General features: G+C 45.7%; 3 protein-coding genes across 4 annotated transcripts; 1 reads left to right on the top strand and 2 right to left on the bottom strand.

Moving 5' to 3' along the window:
- The first annotated feature begins 225 nt into the window (after positions 1-225).
- On the top strand, positions 226-11,301 carry LOC131267668 (aspartyl/asparaginyl beta-hydroxylase). 2 transcript variants are annotated; one of them, XM_058270597.1, is made up of 10 exons: positions 226-395; positions 659-830; positions 2,091-2,762; positions 3,762-3,925; positions 4,088-4,414; positions 4,557-4,812; positions 7,998-8,074; positions 9,223-9,569; positions 9,643-10,365; positions 10,435-11,301. In XM_058270597.1, the coding sequence occupies exons 2-10, from the start codon at positions 779-781 to the stop codon at positions 10,583-10,585; spliced, it is 2,769 nt and encodes a 922-aa protein (XP_058126580.1). In that variant the 5' UTR covers positions 226-395; positions 659-778; the 3' UTR covers positions 10,586-11,301. The 2 variants fall into 2 exon arrangements, with proteins under 2 accessions (XP_058126580.1, XP_058126579.1); XM_058270596.1 differs by having other exon boundaries at positions 226-403.
- A 313-nt stretch (positions 11,302-11,614) lies between these two features.
- Positions 11,615-13,352, bottom strand: LOC131263651 (juvenile hormone esterase-like). Its single transcript, XM_058265883.1, has 3 exons — positions 12,414-13,352; positions 12,006-12,356; positions 11,615-11,935 (listed from the first exon to the last, which is right to left on the bottom strand). The coding sequence occupies exons 1-3, from the start codon at positions 13,350-13,352 to the stop codon at positions 11,615-11,617; spliced, it is 1,611 nt and encodes a 536-aa protein (XP_058121866.1).
- Positions 13,353-14,204: 852 nt separating this feature from the next.
- LOC131263650 (juvenile hormone esterase-like) lies at positions 14,205-19,100 on the bottom strand. Its single transcript, XM_058265881.1, has 6 exons — positions 18,825-19,100; positions 17,594-17,740; positions 15,386-15,934; positions 14,973-15,320; positions 14,606-14,901; positions 14,205-14,520 (listed from the first exon to the last, which is right to left on the bottom strand). Exons 1-6 carry the CDS (start codon positions 19,098-19,100, stop codon positions 14,352-14,354), a joined length of 1,785 nt encoding a protein of 594 aa, XP_058121864.1. The 3' UTR covers positions 14,205-14,351.
- Between the last annotated feature and the right edge of the window lie 3,241 nt (positions 19,101-22,341).

Here is a 22,341-nt window from a genome sequence, read left to right as displayed (position 1 = left end):
TAAGGTCTCTTTCGCTAGTAAAGTGTTTTTGTGTCGGTTCTTACGTTTGCTTTTAGTTTTGGTTTGCTATTTGTACACAACTCTCAGTCATGTCTTCCAGCTGTTTCTAGCACACAGAAAACTTGCGATCGCATTTGAAAACAGTTGCGCCATCGACACAAAAAATATTTAAATTCGATGGCATATGACAATCCCCAGTGTTGAAAAGAAAGCGACACTTCTACAAATACATTATCTGCCCGTGCGCATTCTGATTCTCTAGTCTCGCCTTCGTCCGCGATCGTCAGACGATCGTGAGCTGTTTTAAAATCTTCCTACGATCGTCTCAGTAGCAATCAAACAGTAACAGAGCGCGGAGTGATATTTTCCGAGAGGACCCTCGGTGTCGGCCACAGGTCCGCAGGTTGGTAGCAAAAGTGAGGGTGAAAACCCCCCACCGACCCGAAGAAGCATCGATGGGAAAGGGGCAGCGATCTTTATTTAGAACATAGTCGCGTTTCGCCTTCCAAAGATATATTCCTCCGTTTTACCCGCTCTGTTATTATCGTAGTTGGCACTGCTCAACACAACACGGCGGAAGTGTAGAAAGTGTTACGGCTGCAGTGCTACAGTGGAAGCTATTTTTCGCTTATTTAATTTTTTTGTGTTACAACCCCAGCATCAACTAGGACGTTCCGGGTTGCTATCAGACGCAACGCCAACGTGAGCAGTGATAAGAATCTTCCATCGCCCAGAACCCGGTGCCAGAGCGCACTGAGAAGAACGAAGGGAACCGAAAATGTCCGGTGATACGCAACCGAAGAAGCGGAAGGATAAGAAAAGGAAAAAAGGTAGGTCCACTTGTCCACGGTTCGCGAGTGATATGCTAAATAAGACCGGAAACTGACTGAGAACGGCCACGGGGGTATACGTTGCGTTTAGTCGGAGACGGTGTTTGGGCCGTTTTCCTTTTCGTTCATTTAAATCATTCTACTGATAGGAAATGAAGTTCTACTGCTGGTGGTACATCTTCGCTTGACCGGAGGCAGCTGTGACAGCGGTTTTCATTTGGCCTCCCTTGAGGTCGCTTTTAATTTAGAACATTATTAGCTTGTCTGAAAATCTTTAAATAGCTCCGGATTTTCTGGTGTATTAGTGCTCGGTCCTGTCCGGTCCGGTGTGCGTTCCCTGATCCATCGTTGTTGCTGGTTTCCATTTGAACTGATACAACGTGTTTCACAATATTTTAAACCTACTTGATTTGATGAAAGTTGCAGGATAACCACTTCCTTTAAACATTGATAAATGCACGGCATGAAATGGAGGATTTTTTAAATTACACGTAAATTTAATGATTTTTAAACCACTAAATCAGCTATCCATTCTAGGGAATCCTTAGGTTACTACGCATTGATTGCATTTTTCGAAGTTTTTTAAAAGTATCAGAATTGCGTAAATGGTACATTTTGATTTTGAACGCAATTTGGAGTCTACTGCGTTACTGAAATGCAACAACATCATTCGATGGGAATGTTTTCTCCGTGTATCCTACGCAAAAGAACCGTAAGAAACCATTCCCGTAAACAACATCCGCCGGGTCAAACGGTCGTCCCGAGCTGACGCAGCTGTGAAGGATGCAAAATGCGCGACATCTTCGGTGCAAAGGTTCGATAGCACCATTCTTCTTCGAAAGGGAAACGCTGTTTTTACATTTGATGTTATTTTTCTCGGCGCGATACGCACATTTTACTGCCATGTCCCGTTTTCCGCGAGCGCGCGTTTATTTTGCGCCTCGTCAGGCCATCATGTGCCGGCGTTTTTGTTGCCGGTAGCTGCGCCGCGCCAACGATATAAAAATATCATTTAGCAAAAGTCGTAAACGGGGAAGGAAGAATGTGTGTGCCCTTGCACTCCGTTCTTTCTTCATGTCTACCCCCTTGCGAGTTTGGCGATGAAAGTGAGACTGCCGCGTGGTCGTCGTTGTGACGTGTGCCACGTCACATGCCATGTGGAGGGTTTTTGGCACGACCCCCTATCGCGTTGTATTCGAAAAACCATTAACTGTATAACAAAAGTAAACTAACAAACACTTTTAACCCTTTCTCTGCCAGATGACGAAGATATGGTAAAGGAAACGACAGTTCATGCCCCGAAGCAACAATCGGCCGGTGCTGCCCAGGCCGCCAAGGATCCAAGCGACGTGCAGATGCACATCCACAGTGACCATGGAACCGGTGGGCACTGGTGTGCGAAGGTCGTCTTCTTTATTTTGCTGGCCGGCTTGGGTGCATTGATTGGACTGATCATCATGGAGAATCAAGGCGTTTCAAACGAGGATACACCGCTGTCCGAATCCCGATACTCGGAGTTCTTTAACGGCTGGGTCGACGAGACCCGGCAGGACGACCATCATCACGAGGAAATACTGGCGGCCATCAATTCGCTGGATGATCACGACGATCATGATAATGGTGGCGCGGAGCATGCCGTAGACGATCACGACGATGACGATGAGCATGGTGGCGAAGATGACGATCATGATGATGGAGCTCCGTACGCGGAAGTAGAGGATCATGATGACGACGACGATGGCGCACAGGGGCAGGACGAAGATGACGACGATGAGGGCCCGGCACAGAAGCTAGAAGATGATGAGGTGGAAGAGATTTTCGCCCAACAAGAGGCAGCTGCCCGCCAGGAGGCCTTTGCGCAGGCTCAAGACGATGACGACGATGAGCAGGACGATGATGGTGATGGTGATGATGACGATGACGATGATAACGGTAAGTTATAAACTATCTCCAGTGGCTTTCTTTCGGTCGTTCGTAATTATGTCTCAGTTCCTGGCACGTTTTAGGTGCCAACGACCAATCTAATGTTGCTAATAACAATGACGACGACGATGACGACGCAAATGACGATGATGATGAACATTTTGATCTGAAACAGAGTGAGGAAACTAACAACAATGATCAAAAGGATGATGATGATGATGATGACGATGATGACAATGAAAACAACATAATTGGCAATGACAAGGATGAACAGGATAATGAAAATGACGATGGTAAAGAATGTTTATGTTTCACTTTGCTGCTTTAATTCGATGTTTGTGACAATCGAACAGAGTTCAAGCTTTGCTTTACAATGGCTTGATTTTTTTAGCCATAATTAATCCTCGAAAAATGATCATGCTTACCGAAAGGACTAACAAAAAGCTACTGATAAGGATAATACTGCCAAGAAAGGTTGCAAAATGATTTCATCTTTTGTGCGAACAGAGTTATTCCATTTCATTAGCGGATGCTATTTTTGTTTTGATCGTTTTGAGAACATAAATTTTCGTGCTTTGCTTTTGAATTTAATTTTTGAATAATTCTGAGCGTTTTAAGCTATCCAATCAAATTTTCCTTTTCCAAATCCTACAGTAGTGGTAAATACTGCCCCGGAAAATAATGACGAAAGTGCTGACGATAATAATGATGATGATGATGATGATGATGATGATGAGGAAAATAATGAGACTGCTGCAAAGGAAACTAATATTGATGTTGATGATGATGTTGATGATGATAATGATGATGATGATGATGGTGACGAAAATTTGGAAGTAGTAGAAGATCAGGAAGATAATGATGGTTAGTATTTAGGGTTTCTTAAGTCCATTAGCGTACAACACTTGCGATTGCATTTTCACTTAACCCCAAACATGTGACCACTTCATTTAATCTTAAAAATAATGCAACTTTTTTCTTGCACTAAATCTCTTCTGTATTTTCCAGAACCAAGCTTGGTGAAACCGGTGCCTGCGGAAATTGTCAACGATGGAAACGACAACGACGATGACGACGACGATAACGATGACGATGCAGAAAACATTGCCAGGGAAATCGAAGAAATTGCTCAAGCAGATGATGATCAGGATGATACACCATTCGATGAAGAGGTAGTGTATCCTTAGTTTCGTTTTATGTATGAGTAGAATTGAAATTACCGCAAAATTTATTATTTTTTTCTGCATGATAAAGCACTTCTGTGATTTGATTTTATTTCAATTTGTTTTATTTTTCTTATGCTTTTGCTTTCGCCACCAATTAATTGGTTACAGAAGCCCCCTAACGCTTTGCATTCAAGCTTTAATAAAAACGCACGAATGAAAAATTTGAAAGATGATGCCGCTGCCGATCATATAGAAAAATTGCTTGATATTGACAAGTCTGAAACGAATGGCTTGCAATCGGATCAAAAGCGAGAAGCAACCGCTGAACCGCCGTCCGTGATGCCTGTCACGGGGGAAACGCTGAAAAATCAGATGGACGAGTTGGTGCGAAACTATAACAAACTTGCCCAATCGCTAGACGTCCCGCTGGTGGAGGAAACACTCGATGAACCCGAGATCAAGGAAGATACTGTAAAAGGGTCACAGCTTCGAAAGGTAATGCATGAAGGTTTGCAATATTTTGCAAACTTAACTTTGTATGTTTGGCAAATAATTTGTGTGTGGCAGTTTGACATTGGTGTTGTGGCAGTTCGTTGATTTTAAATTGTAACTAATATTTCTATTGCGTTATTTTAAGGATGAAGATGATGACGGCGACGAGGATGAAATTGAAGAGGTAAAGCGTGGATCAGAGCAACCAAACGCTGCTGACGACGATGATGATGATGATGATGACGCTGACGACGATGGAAATGAAGGTGGTTTTGATGAGTTCGTCGACAACGATGGTGGTGAGGAGGAATATCTGGCAAAGTTGCGTAGTGAACAGCAGCGTCGTACAGCGGCCGAAGAAGAACGCAAATCTGCCGTCGAACCGGAAGAGGAAACTTCACGTAAGTGATGAACGGTGCGGATTTGAAGAAAACGAAAGGGGGGCTGTTTTAAAAGGGAGAGTTGTTATTAAATTACTAGGCGCTGTGCCTACGAATCAATACTACAGAATCACAAAATTTATGCTCTTGAGTAATTCATCATCACACTCTACAGTATTTCACTATCATCGCCTACCTAGATCAGTCCCACATTCCGCTTCCCAACCACCATCATCATGAAGAAACATTCCCCGCATTTGGTTCGATAAGAAAGTGCAACTTATTGCTTCAACTCTAGAATGGAGTCCAGTGTAATTTCGAGATCTATTTTAATTAGATGATTATTAGCATATGATTAACTCCCCCGTTCGTATAGTAGTTGATAGCGTTGAAATCATTTAGAAAAATTCTGTTCCTACCGTGTAAAATTAAAAGTAAATCGTACTAAGTACAACTCCTGTTGGGCTACACTTTCAGTTACGGTAAAAATCTTTGTCGGTGTTGCACTGCTCGGTGCTGCGCATCTTCTCTTAACTAGTCCACGTGCTCCTACGAGTGAGTTGTCTTGTTTTACCTAAGTGTACGTTGTACAGTTTTTGTGTTACTGTTTTTTACTTCCCGTTGAATGTGCTGTAGTTCTGTGCTGGTTGTTGATATTTTATGTCTAATACGAATATTCCATTTTTTTTTTCTTATTGGTTTTTGATAAAAGCTTAACTTGGCATAGTTTGGCCGTGTTTTACTTGTTTTCTTTTTATTTGTTTTAGCTTTCATTTTATTTTGTTGACACCTTTCGGTAGCTACGATTTAAAGCAAACACTCACTTTTTGATTTATGCATGGCGTTTTCTAACAGATGCCTTGCGACGTTTATTTTTGTTTCACTTATTATCTTTAGCTCTTATAGATAATCTTTTTAGTTGAATAATGATCTTTTTTGTATGGCTTGGTTCAATGTTTTCTCACATTCTATTTTCTCAATGCTAATAATTTGCACTTTCGAGCTCGATATTGCCTTGAAACCTTGTCACCATCCAACTACGGCTTCTTTGAATTCATACATAAATGTATTTAACGTGAAAAAAAACTGACTTTCTAACAAAATAGGAAATCCTTGTCACTTGATACTGCGCGTTATTGTGCATGTAAGTTGGTGTTGTTATAATTTTCTGGTTGTTTCATAAGCTGTTGTGTATGGCGTAACAAAAATAGAACAAAGAGTGAAAACTAAGTAATTTGCAATATTTTCATCATCGAAGAAAAATCGCCCAATGATAACTCAAAAGTCGGGACGAACAACGGTTCGGGGAGCAGTGCCTCACCGTCCTCCCAGAAAAGAGAGGAAGAAGCCACAACACAAACCTCTTCATCCGCAAGCAATAAATCCGTTGCGAATGACTTTATTTACGCGGGTCCGGTGGAGCAGCTCTCGAACGATAATGCCGATGTAATCGAAGGCAATGGTGAGTGAAGCAAACGGGAGGAGTTGTGTCTCATAGCTTTGCTACTGTAAATGTTCACTTTTTCAGTGATCAGATATGACGAACAGGGCGATCCGGAACGCTACTCTGGTGATGAGTACGATTACGAAATGGAAGAGCTTGATGAAGAGCTGGAAGAAGTGGAAGCGGAAGAGGATGAAGAGGAGAAACATCTGATAAAACAAGAGCAAGAGATCGGTGCTTTCGTTCCGATCACATTCGAAGACTTCAACTCGATGTATCGCCCCCCACCAGAGTTGGCCGAGCTGGTTGTGGAGCAGCAACAGTATGATGTACAGCCAGAGGCGCATCCCCCGACCGAACCACATCTGACGAAGAAAGGGCCGAAGGAATCTCCTTTGACTAGCAAAAAGCCACCGAAAGGTGCGGTGAATAAGCTCATCTATGGTTTGCACAAGGATCCAATCGTAATACCGACCGAGGAGGGAGGAGATCCGGCTACTATGGAGACGGCGGGAGCAAACGTAAGTGCGAAGGGTGAAGCGAAGTCCGTGCTCACGGCATTGCTTTCGGAAATCCCATCACCACCGATTGATCTCGATCATGAATTCGATAAGCTTGTACCCACGGAAGCCACCAGCGCGCGGTCAACGACCGAGTCCGGATCATTTCAACGCCCGGCGTTAGGCCGGAACGAAAGCACGCCGGCTCGCGAGAAACATGTAGAGTTTCTGCTGCCGGAAAGAGAACCTGAGTTCGAGCTGGAGCCAGAACCGCTGTCGGAGCGTATGGCGAACTGGTCCGTACCAGTCGATAATGGTAGCAAGGAAAATCTCTTCATACCCGACGCCAGCGAGGAAGAGATGGAGCCGGACGAGTACGGCGAGGATTACGGCCAGTATGAGGGAGAGGAGGAGGAGGATATGGTGTACGAGGATGACGAAGAGTTGGATGATATTGAATCGGTGCTGCTCAATCAGTACGGCTCCGACGAGGAGGAGGAACCGCTCACTGACGACAACATTCCGCCGGGCGGTGAAGACGAAGAAGCCTCCGATGTCGATGACTCGGATCTTATGCGACGGTTGGAGCAAAAGTATGGCAAATTACCTGCTGCCAGTAGTAGCAGCAGCACCGCCAACACGACGGAAGCGACAAGCCCCGATGACGACGAAGATGAGGCGGCCGCTGCAGGGTGGACAAGTATTTATGCCTATTAGAGGAACAGAACCATCGATCGCACCGTGTTTGATCCGCTCCATCGCTCGCTCGCTCGCTCGCCTGCTCGCTCGTTCACTCTCGTGTGGTTAGCTCATTTCATCACCGCTGTGCTGCGTTCTAGTTTTGTAGGCACACATTTGTTTTTCGTTTTTCGCACCGCAAACTATCATGCCAGCTTCCATATTGCACAAGAATTCTAAATTATCCGTCATCCTTCCATCCGACGATACAAATAACCTTTCAAAGCAAGCTCGGAAGAAGAATGTCGTTCAGAGGCAAAGTTTTCTGTGATTCTGTAGTGTCTCGTAAGGCCAGAAAATCTTACTAAAACTGCAAGTTGTTCACTCGAAATTCCAAATTTGCCAACGCACTGCAACTTTTCCAAAGTGCAGACAGCGTACTCCCACGTGCTGCCCGATGCGTGTGCTGACTCTGTAGCGTTTGCGCTAGAAACTCAACTAATAACCTCTTGTGTCTTTCTTTCTTTGAACATCCATCGCCGTATCGGTTGTTCGGCGTCCCTTTCCGTTAACGCTCCCAACAGAAATCCCAACGAGGGCTGAGGAAGCTGATCGGTCCTATCAGGAAGAATTAAGGCGCGCCCAGCAACAGCTCGACGAGGTGAGTAGGGTGTTCCGTGTGCTTGTTCATCACACATCGTTGTCTAACATCTTATGCTCGGATTATTCTGTTCGAAACAAAATGATCAGAACGAGTACGGACGCATCGAAGAAATAATTTAACTTCGTTTTTGTTTTCATCTTTGCTAGGAGTTCGGGTTCGAATAAAAACAAATAGCACACAAGCAAATAAACCACCCAACCCAGCCCTTCATCATATCCCCTAATTTAACTAGTTCTGCCTGAGCACAACCATGTGTAAGACATCCCTTAGATTTAGAACAACTTGTAATAGGAAGAGAGGAAAGAAGAGGAAAGAAGCAATATGAAATCGGTTTTCCATTGTGATTAGAGGATCAAAAAGGATAAAAAAAACCAAAAATATGTCAACATCATCAACACAATGACAAAAAAATCCCACTGAACACATGCTCTATTACGACACGGAAAGCTGCAATTCGACGAGCTTACCGAAGATTCGAATTACAAATTCAAATCGTTAAGACAAGGACGAAGCACAGACTGGCTGTTGACTGTTTAATTTACCAGAGTTTTTTTTTGTTTTCCCCTTGCGGTTTGGAGGATGTTAACCGTAAGAGTGTGTCTGATGTGTGTGTGTACTGATCTGTGATTTCATTACTGTGTGTTTCACCCAAATACAGCATCCTGGAATGGTGCTACAATTCTTTGATTTCACCACCTTTTTTTCAAGCGGTCGATTTCCTTTTGGACACCCACACAAAATGAAATCAAAGCCTGCTTCCTGTAATGTGAACCTGGCTTTGCGTGGAATAAAAGAATTGAGCAACATCATTCCCATTATGCGAACCTACTGATTTTTATCTACCTTAACAACTAATGTATTCACTGTTTTCCCTTTCTCCAAATGATCTTTATTTTTATTTTTGATTTTGTTTTGCTACTCAAACTTCGCGCATTTAAACCTGCTACTGCACTAACAACTTTTGTTTGTTGTGTTCCTGTGTGTAATGTTTGGCTCCATTAACCCCGCCACATCCCGGGGGATGCTCCCGGAATTATGCGGTAAACAACATAACCCACACGGACGATGTTTGATGTTGACCTGTTCGAAACCTACACACAAAAACAATCATACCACCCCAAAAAATCGCAATCGTCGGAAGTCAGAACCAAGCCCAACCGGCACTCGAGGCGTTCGAGCGGATCATCGCACGAAAATCAAACTCCATTGCGGCGCTAGTCGGACGGGCTCGAGCGTTGGATGCATTGGCCGAGCAACGGCGTAGCAATAGCATCCTGACAGATGCGATCGCTGCGTATCGTAAGGTGATCGTCCAGGACCTGGTGGTCGACGATGGGACGCTGAAGGCGGTTGCCGATCGATGCATCGATCGGTTGCGGTTCCAGGGTCAGCACGCGAAGGCAATCGAGATTCACGAGATACTGATTCGACGATTCGACGACGAACCGCACTATCGCAATCAGCTCGCCGTGACGTATCTCTACATGAACAGGTTGGTTAATTACACCAAAGGAGCAGATGATGCTGGTGGATCGGTGGTTAATATTTTACTTCGGTCATCACAGATTGCCGGAAGCTAAAGCCATCCTGCACGAAACATTGCTCCGTTGGATCGACGATGGATTCGCGCTGGTCCATTACGGGTTTGTGCTGAAAACGCACGATAACAACATGGAGCTTGGAGCCCAGTACTTGCGAGAGGGTATCGATACGGGCCACGAAGGAACGCAGGATGGACGGTTCTACTTTCAGCTCGGCGATGCCCTGCAACGGCTTGGACGGAACGCGGAAGCGCTCGACATCTACCGGAGGGGCGTGGAGAAAAAGTTATTCCTTTCGCTCTACCAACGTTCGCTGTACAACGTGGTTGGGTTGCGATCGCGACCCTTCTGGACGGTGGAGCAAACGACGTACGCGACCGATCTGGAGCGCGTCCGGAGCCAGTGGACGCTGATTCGCGACGAGGGACTAAAGCTACTGAACGCCGACGGGGTGTTTGTGAATGAGTCAGAGAATTTGCGCGATCGCGGCGACTGGAAGCAGTTCGAGCTTTTCTCCCGAGGGTCGCGGCTGGAGAGGAATTGTGCCCGAGCGCCCCTTACCTGTCGGCTGATCGAGCAACACCTTCCGGCGGCACGTTCCTGTAAGCGGGGCCAGGTGAAATTTAGTGTGATGCTACCTGGGACGCATGTGTGGCCACACTGCGGTCCGACCAACTGCAGGATACGGGCGCACCTGGGGTTGAACGTTCCGGACGGTACCCACATACGGGTGGCCGAAAAAACACGGTACGTGATGCATTTAACCTAGAGATTGCGAATGTTCTCTTACTGTTTTTTTTCCTCGTATTTTTCCAGATCTTGGGAGAACGGAAAATGGTTAATTTTTGATGACAGTTTTGAGCACGAGGTGTGGCACAATGGAACCACGACCCGACTGGTGCTTATAATAGATCTATGGCATCCGGATCTCACCGAAAGCCAGCGCCGATCGTTATCTCCAATCTAGTGCACGACACTGGAGGGAATTCTAACCAACGGTCGACGAGAAACGAGCGTGGCGTGGAACGCAGCTCTGCATTTTACCGTACATACATAGATATATACAGAGGGCTGACAAGCAATATGTGGTAGTTGTGTGTAGTAAGTTAAGTTAGATTTTTATTTCTTCTTCTTTGATTCGTAGTGCTGTCTTTTAAAGAATGCGAGTGAGTTTTGCTTTCTATTAGAATAGCGGTTGGCTTGAATCCAAACCGGAGGCACATGATGTTTTCCAGTTGGAAGAAAGCAATCGAATGCTCAGAAAATAAGTTTAGAAAATTCTCCGGAATCACAAGTGTATTTTAACCAAAGGCAAAGCTAGGCATAGAAGAACTGCATTGGAGCGCTAGAGGCTGCAAGGCGTCCCTATCGTCGATCGCGTGTTACGGGTTATCGTTAGGAAGAGTTTCATATGAGGAAAGACAGTGGCGTTGGGCGGAATGGGTGGACACGGGGGCATTCAGTGAAGACGACATAGAATGACGTAGTGACTGACTAGGACTAAGACTTGCTGGTAGCAGAAGTGCGGTGGGAAAGTGGGATTATTCGTCATGGAAGACCGTATTTTAGGTTGTGTAAAGCACTAGAAGACTTAACCGGAAGAGAGAAGTTATCAATCAAAGCAATCAATCAAAATTAACGAAAAGAAAAATTAGTACACGATGGTGAAAAAATGTTCTCCCATTGAGAGAAGAATAAAATTTATTAAAAACAAAACACGTGGTACGTTTTAATCTTCGCTAAAGCTGGACATTCTCTAAGAACCATAGAAACGCGTCCAGAAGTCGAACATTTCCCTATCGTAAATTGTACTACGCCTCATTCCCAGCGGGTCCTGTTGACTTTCCTTGTTGTACAATTCTAATGCCGGTGGAAATATGGCATCATTCAATGTGTCTGTTTTTGAGTCCTCCATTCGTTCGTCGACAGTTCTGCAATGGTAACAAAATTTAAAAACTTACTGCGCTTCATAAAAACCACTAGAGTTAATCTCTACCTACCCCGTTCGGGCAAAGTCGACCAGAAACTTGGTGAACCGGTGCGACACCTTGGCGTCCGGCGAGCCACGCTGAAAGTCCGGAAACAGTACCGGTGCGCGGAATATGTAAAGCAGCTCATCGCAATGCACAATGCCAAAGTCCCGCGTGACGCTTTCATCTTCTTCGTTCACGAAGATGGATGAATATGAATTTTGGCCTTGATAGTTGAACTGGTACAGATAGACCGGCGCGCCGGAGGTGTTTGCTTTCGTTTTATGGTGCAAATGTTGCTGGACACTTAGTGTCATCGGGTACACGAAGAAGGCTTCGTTGAATATCTGTTGCAGGACGCATGAGGATAAGGTATCAATCGATCATCAACGGTAGATTCATCGTAAGACGTATTACCTTCGTTATAATGTGGATGTTTTCTTTCGTAAAACATTCGCCAACCGATGTTGCATTGGTGAAGAATCGTTCCTTTAGCAGTGGAAAGGCGTTTGAGTTATGCGCCCCACGGAGTACGTTCAATAGGAGTGTCTGCTGTTGGCTCAACGTATCCTTCGAACAGTCCGATTCTCTCAGTATGGGAGCGCTGAAGACAAAGCCATCGTTTGGTAGGGTTCCGGTCAACCATGGGGTGTGTAGAATGGCACCTTGAGACCACAACTTCAGAGGTGTTTCGGTTAGAAAGGCATCTTTAACGGTTGCTTTCTCCACAGTGGGTCCATAGACGATCATGGGGTAGCGGGAACCATTCTGTAAGGAGAAAGGTACTAACACGAATCGCTTCTATTGGATGGAAATGGTACCTACCGTAAAGCCAGCAAAGTTTCTGACAAAAAGATCAGCATCCACTGCCCGGAGCGCTTGCACCAACTCGCTGGTGGACATAGTATCCGCACCCTCAACTCCCACCAGGGCGGCCTGATGACGAGCAAGGCGTTCCGGATCGGGTCGTGGTGTACTCCACACCGAAAGAGCACTTCCACTGAGGCTAATAGCTCGCTGGAAGAGTCCTTCGTTGCCGAGATGCATCATCTGCAGCTGAACCGACGCACCGCCCGCACTCTGACCCATAATCGTAACTAACTGAGGATCACCTCCGAACGCTTGGATGTTTCGGGAGACCCATCGTAGGGCTAATCGTTGATCCTTCAGACCAAAGTTTCCACTGGCAGCTTCATCACCCGTCGACAGAAACCCGAACGCCCCGAGCCGGTACGCGACGGTCACAAGAATGACCGAGTGGTCCATCAGTTTTTCCGCTCCGCTGACCAATGGCGACGTGTAACCGGCCATGTAGCCACCACCGTGAATGTACACAATGGTTGGCAACGCCGTGGAGGTTGTATTCACATTGCTGTCGATATCTTTCCTCGACTTCTCCGATCGATAGACGTTCAGATAGAGACAGTCCTCCTTACCCTCAACTCCCCGTCCGGGAAGGAAGAGATTGTGTTGGAGACATGGTGCACGCGGAAACCGCCCGGTAGTGTCTAGCTCATCTTCCTCCCAGCGACTGTTCGGCACGGGATCGGCAAAGCGTAGCTCTCCGATCGGTGGCTTCGCGTAAGGTATCCCAATGAACGCCTGGAATCTTTCACCTTGCACACTTCTCATCCACGTCCCACGCAGACACCCTTCTTCGATGCAGACACGGGGCACATTCTGAGCAGCGGGTCGGCCGGTCGAGACCGTGGCAGACGACGACAGCACTAAAAACACCGGAACAACGAGCACACCGAGTGACATGACGAGTTACGCACAACTGTCCGATTGCAGAATCCGGCAGCCTTTTATACCGATCGCGCAGCCAGATCTCGGGTTTGGTCGGGCGCAAACTTTCTCTTCAATGCGCTAAACTGGGCGTGACACATTTGCGGACATTATTCGTCCGGAACCAAGACATAGCCCGTGTCCAAGAACCCAATCCCGGCCACACCCCTTGAAGGAATCATCCACGTGCTTGTCTTTTCAAGCTCTCGATTGCGTCGGTTCCAGCCTCCTGGATTGTCCGGTGTGGTTGCCCATTAATCTGGTTAAAATTCAAACTGGTTTGGCATTGATTTGTGGAGTGCAAATTTTGGGGCGCCATGTGTCGGGAACAGGTTTACCGACAACATCGCGAACGATGCGAGCAACACCAGTTTGGAGGTTGACCTAAACTTGAATTGGATCTGATTCTATATTTACAACCTCTCTCATTAGAAACTGGGTCAATAAACGATTTAAACACCGATGTCCGAACTGACCTACGACTGTAGTAAAATTTAGCACTTTCTGAATTAGCGCGATCGTTGGGTTTAAATCCCTGTCCGCAACATTCCAGGTGTTAATGACTCGTAGTCACGGTTTACTTCTCGGGTATTGGCCCTTATTTACCTTTATTTCCAACAGTTTTCCTTAAACCTAACGATTGCAAATCTTTCCGGCGGTGCGTATCCCCATAGACTCCCCATAAACAGAAGGTACGATAATACTACAAACTAATAGATGTGGTAAAGTTGGTGCAACCTAGGGAAAATATACGATAGAAAAATATTTAAATTTAGAAGGGAAGGCATTATATTTTACATTTGCACTGATTGCTTCGTTTTTTGCTGTCCATTGGTTTTTTTTGCGCTGTCCCTTCGATCTTGTTTACTTTTTGACAGAATCAGCAGTGTTGACGTTTTTAAGTATCACAATGACGTTACACGTTCGTTCCGTAAAAACTAATCGGTATCACCAAACAAGTGGGAAGTGGATTTATCAGTAGAAATCCTTCCAGAAGGCAAACATATCCTCGTTGCGTCCGTTGAACACCTTCACCTTAACGTTATCCCCGTCGCGCGTGAACTCCTGTACGTCACAGTCCATCGATTGGTAGATTCGGTTTTCGTTCTTACATTCGCGGTACGGGGCGAGCGGTGTTGAGCGACTGAAAAAGAGAAGATTAAAGTGAACCGGGGATTGGTATTTAGTTGGAAACTCCGAAAAGATGTAGTCGAGGAGTATTTCCGTACCCATTGATGGCGAAGTCGATGAAAAAGTTAACGAATGTGTCTACCATCCGCAGCTCGGGCGATCCGGCAGGATAGTCCGGGAAGATCGCTGGCGATCGGAAGAGAAAGTTAAGGTCGTCACAGTGAACCACACCGTAGTCGCCGGTGTCCCCGGCGGCATAGATGGCGGAGTAGGAGTAGCGGCCTTTGAAGGAGAATTTGTACACCCCGACCGGTGCCTGGACGGTGTCGGCGATGGCCGCGTATTGCTTCACTCCCAACTGTATTGGATAGGTGAACGCCGCTTCACTGTAGAGCTGGAAAAGGAGGGCATTTCTTGTTGGTAAACATCCGCTCCAACGTGTGGCGTAACGCTGCATCTACTTACATCGATGAATGATTGTAAATCCTCCGAACGAATGGGCTCGGCCGGGGTTGAATCCTTGAAGAACCGCGACCGAACGCGCTCGAACAGTGTATTGGAGGGTGGCCGTTCCAGCAGGATTGGAAGGATGGTGGTGAAGTTGCTCTTGAGCTCGCTCAAGAGCTGCTCGTTCTTGAAGATCGCCAGTGCTCGTACGGCACCCTCGTTGGGCACGAACCCGGCCAACCACGGTACCTGCTGATATTTACCGGTTTGCCAGCTCACAGTCGGTTTTTCCACGAGAAAAGCAACGGGTGAGTTCCTTGACTCCACCACCGGCCGGAAGAGCGTGAGGGGATCGATGGACCAACTCTACCGAAAGGACAACAGTGTTACAACTCGCTCATGGGTTAAGGATACTTCCAGGATTCCCATACCTTCAGTAGCTTCGTATTCGCTACAAGCTTCTCGCCCGGTACGGTCTGCAGTGCTTCGATTAGTTTACGGGTGGAAAGTTTCTCGCTGCCTTCTACACCGACCACACGCGCCGTAGCCCTGGCCAGCGTGAGCGGATTCTCGGTCGGAATGTTCCAAGGTACGAGCGCGTTTCCACTCATCATGATGGCTCGCTGGAACAAGCCCCGACTGAGCGGACTGATCATGTGCATGTGAACCGACGTTGCTCCCGCACTTTGCCCAACGATCGTCACCAAACGTGGATCTCCACCGAAGTGGCCTATGTTCCGCTGTACCCATTGCAGCGCGAGCGTTTGATCCTTTAGGCCAAAGTTTCCCGGAGCGGCCGCATCGCCGGTCGAGAGGAATCCGAGCACCCCGAGACGATACTGGATGGTTACGAGGATGACACGACCGGTATCCATGATGTACTCGGGGCCCACGACCCAAGGGCTAGCCGTGCCGGCGAAGAACCCTCCGCCGTGGATGTACACCATGACCGGAAGCTTCCGGGTAGAGTTATCGCAGCCCTGTGGGAGGATGGAGATTGAAATGGTAAGCATATGCCAATGTGAACAGCTTCATGCTATTAACTGCTGAACTAAAACTCTGAACTCTAAACGTTGTTCTCTCATTTTTTTTGTGTCAGTTGATGCGCATCCAAGTTCACTTTGAGATTGCACAAACAAAGTTCGTCGTCTATTGCCGGTGCAAACTCATCAAGGATCAACGAAATCGTAAGTAGACTTTTGGTAGACTACTAAGGTGTTTTAGCATCTCTTATTTATTTTGTGGAATTGAAGGTTTCCTGCTTGATATCAAATACACTTTCTGTCAGTGTGAAATAGTATTTATGGTTTTCCAAAATAATTAACGCACAATTTCTATCGAGTTTGTACGGATTGTATTCAGGAAATAAGGTGATTTTTTGTTGTTGAAATGGTGACACTGAGTTCAATCATTTGCGGATTGCCAGCCACCAAAATCAATTATTTTATTAAAACCGTTTGTTTTCTTAGATTGCAAATTGTGTAACAAATTAAGTAGACTTCTGAGTAGTTTGCTGGAAACTGGAAAATAATGTTCCGCTTGAGAATATTTGGCAAAACTTGCGCGAACGTTTTTGTACGCCCAATAAGCCAATCCTGATCCCCGCTAAAGGCTCGTCTCGTTCTAGGACTATAAACGTTCGCTTTTTTTTTGCTAGCAACCATTGTTTTTAACTACCAAACGGGTTTCTCCTGAAATCATACTTATCGATCGGCGTGCATTGGCGTGTGGCTGGCGGAGTCGGTGGGTGTCATTTATTAACGATGGAATAGTAAACAGGTGGTGATAAATTGCATGTAATGTAGCATTAACGTGGACTTAATCTGCGCGAACCTGTCCGCCATTCTGGGTGGTTTATGGGTTGCGCGAGAAAGCCACGTGGTGCCACGTGTTACTGATTGCTGCGTTGGGAGGATGGAATGAAAATCTCGCGCATAGATCATCGTCCATTATACGAGCGTTCTACGTCAGACTGGCAGTCCTGTTAATCCACTGCGTCTAACGAGACGTCTGTTCGTCAAAACAACAATCGGAACAAAAAAAAACTACTCGCCCCGACGAGGGTTTGAGACGAGGTAAAACACATACACACACAAACACCTAATGCTGACGTTCTCCTTCCACCGTCTCCCTCATTCCCCCCGAGAAGGTCGTCTTCGTTGCGGGAAAAGGGGTGAATGTGCCCGTTTGCTAATACGCAACACGCGCTCCAAGTGCAACCGGAGCCGGAACATGCCGCCAGCCATACCTTCCCGCTTAACCTCATCGATTCGTTAGTTGCTAGCTCAGCATGGCTTGTGTTTTGCAAAACGATGCCGGCAGCGAGCCGAGACAGAGGAAAAAGGTAACATTAGGTACGGTTTCATTATCGATCAAATCGCCATGAGTCGGCGAGGGCTCGATTTTTTACAGCGATCGCAAGCACCTAACTACCGGCGGTTGTCCTGTTGGTGTTAATTACTGGCGTATGGCGCCACTACACATTTGCCACGCGATCCCTTCTCCTAGCGCGGCGTCGCGGTGCTAGTCGTTTGGCGCGTGGCCACGAGCCTCGGATTCGTGGATGGAATGTTTCCCACCCAGGCAGGCCCAGGCGGGGGAGCTAGGTTCTATTGGAACCGGACGCATCAGTGACTCACCTTCGGTCGGTAGACGTTTAGATAGAGGCAATCTTCACTGCCTTGGACGGTGGGATCCGCTAGCAGATCGTTCCTTTGGAGGCACATTGACTTCTCGCTGGTTGCATTGTAGGTTTCCTCGGTCCATGGGTCGTTGGGCACCGGGTTCTATGACAGTGAAATACGATCAAGAGTAAAACACGCTTAGTGTGCTATCGAATGTGAAGGAGTTGATATTAATTTAGGACCTGATTCTGGAGCACGCTTCCCAAGACAAGGCATACTAGTGTTCTATTGTGAATAATGTTGCGATTAATTGATAAGATGGCTACCAACCACCTTTGAAAGCGTGTGTATACTTCACTTAAATTACATTAGGGCGTTGGGCAGATTAGACGTACGCGAAGCAAGTAGCAATTTGCATTGAATGGAGTCTCGATCGTTATGAGAGGAGAAGCACAAGGTACCGGAAAACCGCAGTTTCACAATTTAATCGATATTTAATGAGCTGCTCCGAAGGAAATAATAAGCATTCATCATATGATACCTCAGATCGTTAAAGTCAACGACAGAACAGAAAAATAAACCGGTACTTTGACCGTGGAAATTTAAGTCAGTTGGCAGTTTTTGTCTCAGCCACTAAACGAATGTGTATTAGCTTAATGAAATGAAAAATATAGCCTATTATCTCGTCAGCACTTTTCGATCTATATAGCATAAGTTTGTCTTTTTCATGCTGATGAATCCGCATGGCAATAAATCACAAATTTGTGCTTTATTTTATTAATTATTTTGTCAATTAAAAAGAAATGTTAAGAAAGCTAGGTGAATGGAGAGGAATAGAAAATAAATTATTTCATAACATATTTGATGGCAACGTTTGACGGTGGATTTATTTTAAGTATCATTTTGGAGTGGTTAGACTTTTATGTTATGGCATGCTTTTGTGCAAATTAAATAAGCAGACAATTCAAATTATGTAAACGGTAGTTTTTGTTAAAAAATAATATAACGTAAATTCTCGAGCTATCCGAGAGCTCCATCTTAAGCTTGTGCTACTCGTTATAGAAATCATTTAATAAAAGGGGATGAATAATTTTTATAATTTGTAAATAAGTTTATAAAACCTAATTTTCAATGTATAAACTAAAAATGTATACAATCTGAAAGGTTACGCAAACATTCATATTCCACTTTTGCAGTTTATTTGAGCCTACAACTGTCGATTCCTATGGTGCTTAGAGTAACTTACCGCAAAGCGCAGCTCACCAACCGGGGGCCTGGCAAACGGAATGCCGAAGAAAGCCTCGAACGGACCCGCCTTCAGCCCGTCCATAAACGTGCCCAGCAGGCAACCGTCTCCGATGCAAATCCTTGGTGGTCGCAGCTGCTCCTTTGGGTGGCAGGATGATTCGTTCAGTTTCCTTGAGGCCGCAATCAGAGGACTTCCCTCCTTGTTACTACTACTCGTGCACGACACGACACAGTGCACCACGAGAAAGAGAAACAGTACCACAATGCGTGCCATTTTGTAGCCGGTTGCAAATTCCGTCCTTATCGGAACAGGCGTGTGGTGTATTTTTGTCGTCCTTTAAATTACGTCCTTTAAATTTTTTTTGCCGTTCGCTGCTCTGCTGATGTGTAATTAGAAATGGAACTTATTTTTCCACCCTTCGTCGGACCAATTCCGTTTACACGTACGCAGATTTTCGCTAATTTTTTTTTTCTCGCAAAACCGTACACGCACACACATACACACACTCAAAGGCACACGCGATAAAAGGTGCTTTTGATCAACGATCGGGATTAAAGTGGTGGTTGCGCGTGGTCTTCCATCCGCGAACTCTGATAAGACACTGCACCGGTCAGTCGGCGGGTTCGATGATTATATTAGCACCAACACGGCGTCGCAGCCTCTCACCGTTCACCTCCTCCAAGGCCACCCCTCCCGGGCAGCGGGTGTACGCAAGTAGTAAACAATCTACGATAAAATAAACATAAATAAACACACATGTGGTGTAGAGCGGTTCAGTTTCGGTTTCTTATGGGCACGGCTATCGGTCTCGCTTTCCTGATTTCTATTCGTTATCAAAGAATGAGATAGGAGAACAGACGAACAAGGCGAGGGAGCAAAGAATAAGAGCGGGCAATGTAATCACATAAGAAAAGAAGGATGATTTCACTGACGTCCGCGAACAAACGATAAAGCAATACGTCACATCACTCGCGCGAACCTCACTCGGACAGTGCGTAACGGTTGTTGGCTACACGCGTCACCGGTTTCACTACGCGACTTCGCACGACACGCTCCAAAACCGCCACGGCCACACACACGTCCGTTCGCTCGCGCCACACGATGCGTACTGGGCCGATGATACGCGCGGAGGCACTGCGCAGGCCGGCAAGAATGAATGAAAACATGCCCCAACCGCCCCCCCCCCCCCCCCCCCCCATTCGGCACTCGCGGGCGAACATCAACCCTTGCTTCACAGCTCATCTGCTCGGAACATTAGCGCAAGATGAATTCCGATGAAAAGCGCGTCTTCAAATCATTTGATCAGTGTCGGTTTGCTCCTTATCACCTTTGGTTCTGTTTCCCGCGCTATGCTCCCTGTCTTCACCTCGCGTTCAATTGAACTACCAGACTCCATGCTGCTCGTGCGGCCCTTAGACACACCTCCACCAGCACAATCCTCTAAATGTGGGAAATGATACGGCAATGTCGTAGAACTCTACGCGTGCAAGCGTGACCTACATCGTTTCGACCTAAAGAACTGGCACCGGCACGTGCTTGCTGGCCTAAGGTCACCGTTAGAACACGGTTCCTTCTGTGAACAAGAAACATCCCGGCTCACTACGCTCCAGAGATTCTCAAGCAATCGGTGACTTATGGACTTACAAAACCAAAGTTGGCGCTGAACATAGGCACAGAGAGGTGTTTATTAGTCCATCCCAACTTGATCTGCGGAAACGCGCAGGTGGTTTGTGTTTACACGCGACAAACCTGTTAGTTTTGTCTCGTTTCTCATTGAAATGTTGTTTTTTTTCTTCGGCTAGACAACCGAACCTGTTTTAGCCGGAAACGATAGCAAATCTGTTGTTTCCCACCACATAAACTATTCCGATCGAACATACTCAGAAACATAGGAGGCTTTGGGTAATAGATGCCATATGTAGCAATAGCCACCACCGAAGCTTCCTTATCTCACCGGCACAAGATTCTCGGAAGCGTGTATTCGCTAACAGAAAAGCAGAGTATTGAGTTCTTAACTCATTTTCCTCCGACTAAAGCGTCTTCGAAACAGTTGGGCATTTATCCATCAAGGCTTTCTTTTATCTCGGGATGTTACTAAGCTGGATTAACGTTGTTGACATTTAAAAGTTCTCCATCCGGGTTCTAACTAATTAATTCTGAGCATTTTTTCCATCACTAAACCGATCTCTTTCATAGGTGTGTCCGGTATCAGGTGGTAAAAGCTGTGTAAATATCCTAACAGTATCAGTTGGTGGTAGGATTATGTAGACGTGGCATTAAGGTAGGAAGTAAGAATTGTAATGAAATTTTCAAAATGCAACAAAGGAATTCGTGTTTACTGGCGAAAACACCGAATTACGCTTAGTAATGCGATCTGTTTTTAAGCGGAATGTCAACGCGCGTGCCCCGTTTTTCACGCACGTGGGAGATAAAAAATGATTTCTGACACGGCAACTGACATGGACCTTATCAGCCATGCTTCCGTTTCATGATCTGATTTTGGATCGAGCAGTGACTTGCAACATTTGTTGTTTTTGGGCGCGCATGCAAGATTTCGGTACCGTTAAGATAAGATATCAGTGTCTCCAAGGAGCCAATTCTGCGTTCGAAGACTTTCTTTTTACAAAAAATTTCAAACGGTGTGAAACTTTCACTTGTGTTGATTATTTAACTTTATGCGTACATGCTTACTTTTTAAGGAAAATATCGTATTAATTAGCAAAATATTTCATACCACGATCAGAATTAAAAATAGTTGTTCCACTTACTTTTGCGTTTGCAGAAGGACGGCTCACATTACCATTTCACTTTCACTGGGGAGCCGTTTTCGGGAGAATGCCTGCCAAGGGCTGCAGAATTGTAAATGACATGTGCCAAACAATCACGTTGGGAGACAACTGTTGGTCTCTGCCCCAGAGGATGCGTCTTTTATACACGAAAAAATCCGTGGTGAGCAGCCACGACTGCTTCTGCATCGATGTGCGATGTTGGATGTGTTTTGTCCCTTTTGGTTGCTGGAAACACCCGCACCACGGTGTGCCCCTTACATATTTGCCTTAAGCCGTTGGCAAACTCGCCGCCAAACACGAGCGCGCTGCCGTTGCATTTTACTTACAAATATATCCTGCATGCATCCGTTTCTGAAATGAACCACCTATGTATTTCTTTACCCAATTTTGCGTAAGTGAAATTACAACAAGTATTAAATATTGGGCGCGTGTTCCCCTATCTGTCTGTTGTGTGCAATAAAGTAAATTAGAATATACTAATTGGAAATATTGGATAAGATTTAAATGCGCTTTTTACCTTTCTAGTCAATATAATTCTTTTTGTAGTGAAAATTATAGCTTTTTTTTCCTGCTTGAGAATAGAGTTTCCGTTTACTCCTCCCGATGGTTCCTTTATTCTACAATTGTCCAAGTTAGTGGAGTGCTATAAACATCTATATATTTAGGTGGTCATGTTTCCTTTTTGTTTTTATTGCAGAAACTTTTACGTCGACTTTATAATAAAA

Source organism: Anopheles coustani, chromosome 2 (assembly GCF_943734705.1).
Source record: "Anopheles coustani chromosome 2, idAnoCousDA_361_x.2, whole genome shotgun sequence".
Taxonomy (NCBI): domain Eukaryota; kingdom Metazoa; phylum Arthropoda; class Insecta; order Diptera; family Culicidae; genus Anopheles; species Anopheles coustani.
The sequence above is the reverse complement of the archived record's forward strand: the minus strand, read 5'-3'. Positions and strand labels throughout refer to the sequence as shown.

Coding starts and splice junctions, on each gene's coding strand:
- LOC131263650 (XM_058265881.1), bottom strand. CDS start 19,100: ATGGCACGCATTGTGGTACTGTTTCTCTTTCTCGTGGTGCACTGTGTC. Junction 15,321..15,385: donor CGAATACGAAGCTACTGAAG/GTATGGGAATCC, acceptor TCCTTTCGGTAG/AGTTGGTCCATCGATCCCCT. Junction 14,902..14,972: donor ATTTACAATCATTCATCGAT/GTAAGTAGATGC, acceptor CTCCTTTTCCAG/CTCTACAGTGAAGCGGCGTT.
- LOC131267668 (XM_058270597.1), top strand. CDS start 779: ATGTCCGGTGATACGCAACCGAAGAAGCGGAAGGATAAGAAAAGGAAA. Junction 4,813..7,997: donor ACCGGAAGAGGAAACTTCAC/GTAAGTGATGAA, acceptor CGCTCCCAACAG/AAATCCCAACGAGGGCTGAG. Junction 9,570..9,642: donor ACGTATCTCTACATGAACAG/GTTGGTTAATTA, acceptor CGGTCATCACAG/ATTGCCGGAAGCTAAAGCCA.
- LOC131263651 (XM_058265883.1), bottom strand. CDS start 13,352: ATGTCACTCGGTGTGCTCGTTGTTCCGGTGTTTTTAGTGCTGTCGTCG. Junction 12,357..12,413: donor GAAACTTTGCTGGCTTTACG/GTAGGTACCATT, acceptor TTCTCCTTACAG/AATGGTTCCCGCTACCCCAT. Junction 11,936..12,005: donor ACATCCACATTATAACGAAG/GTAATACGTCTT, acceptor GTCCTGCAACAG/ATATTCAACGAAGCCTTCTT.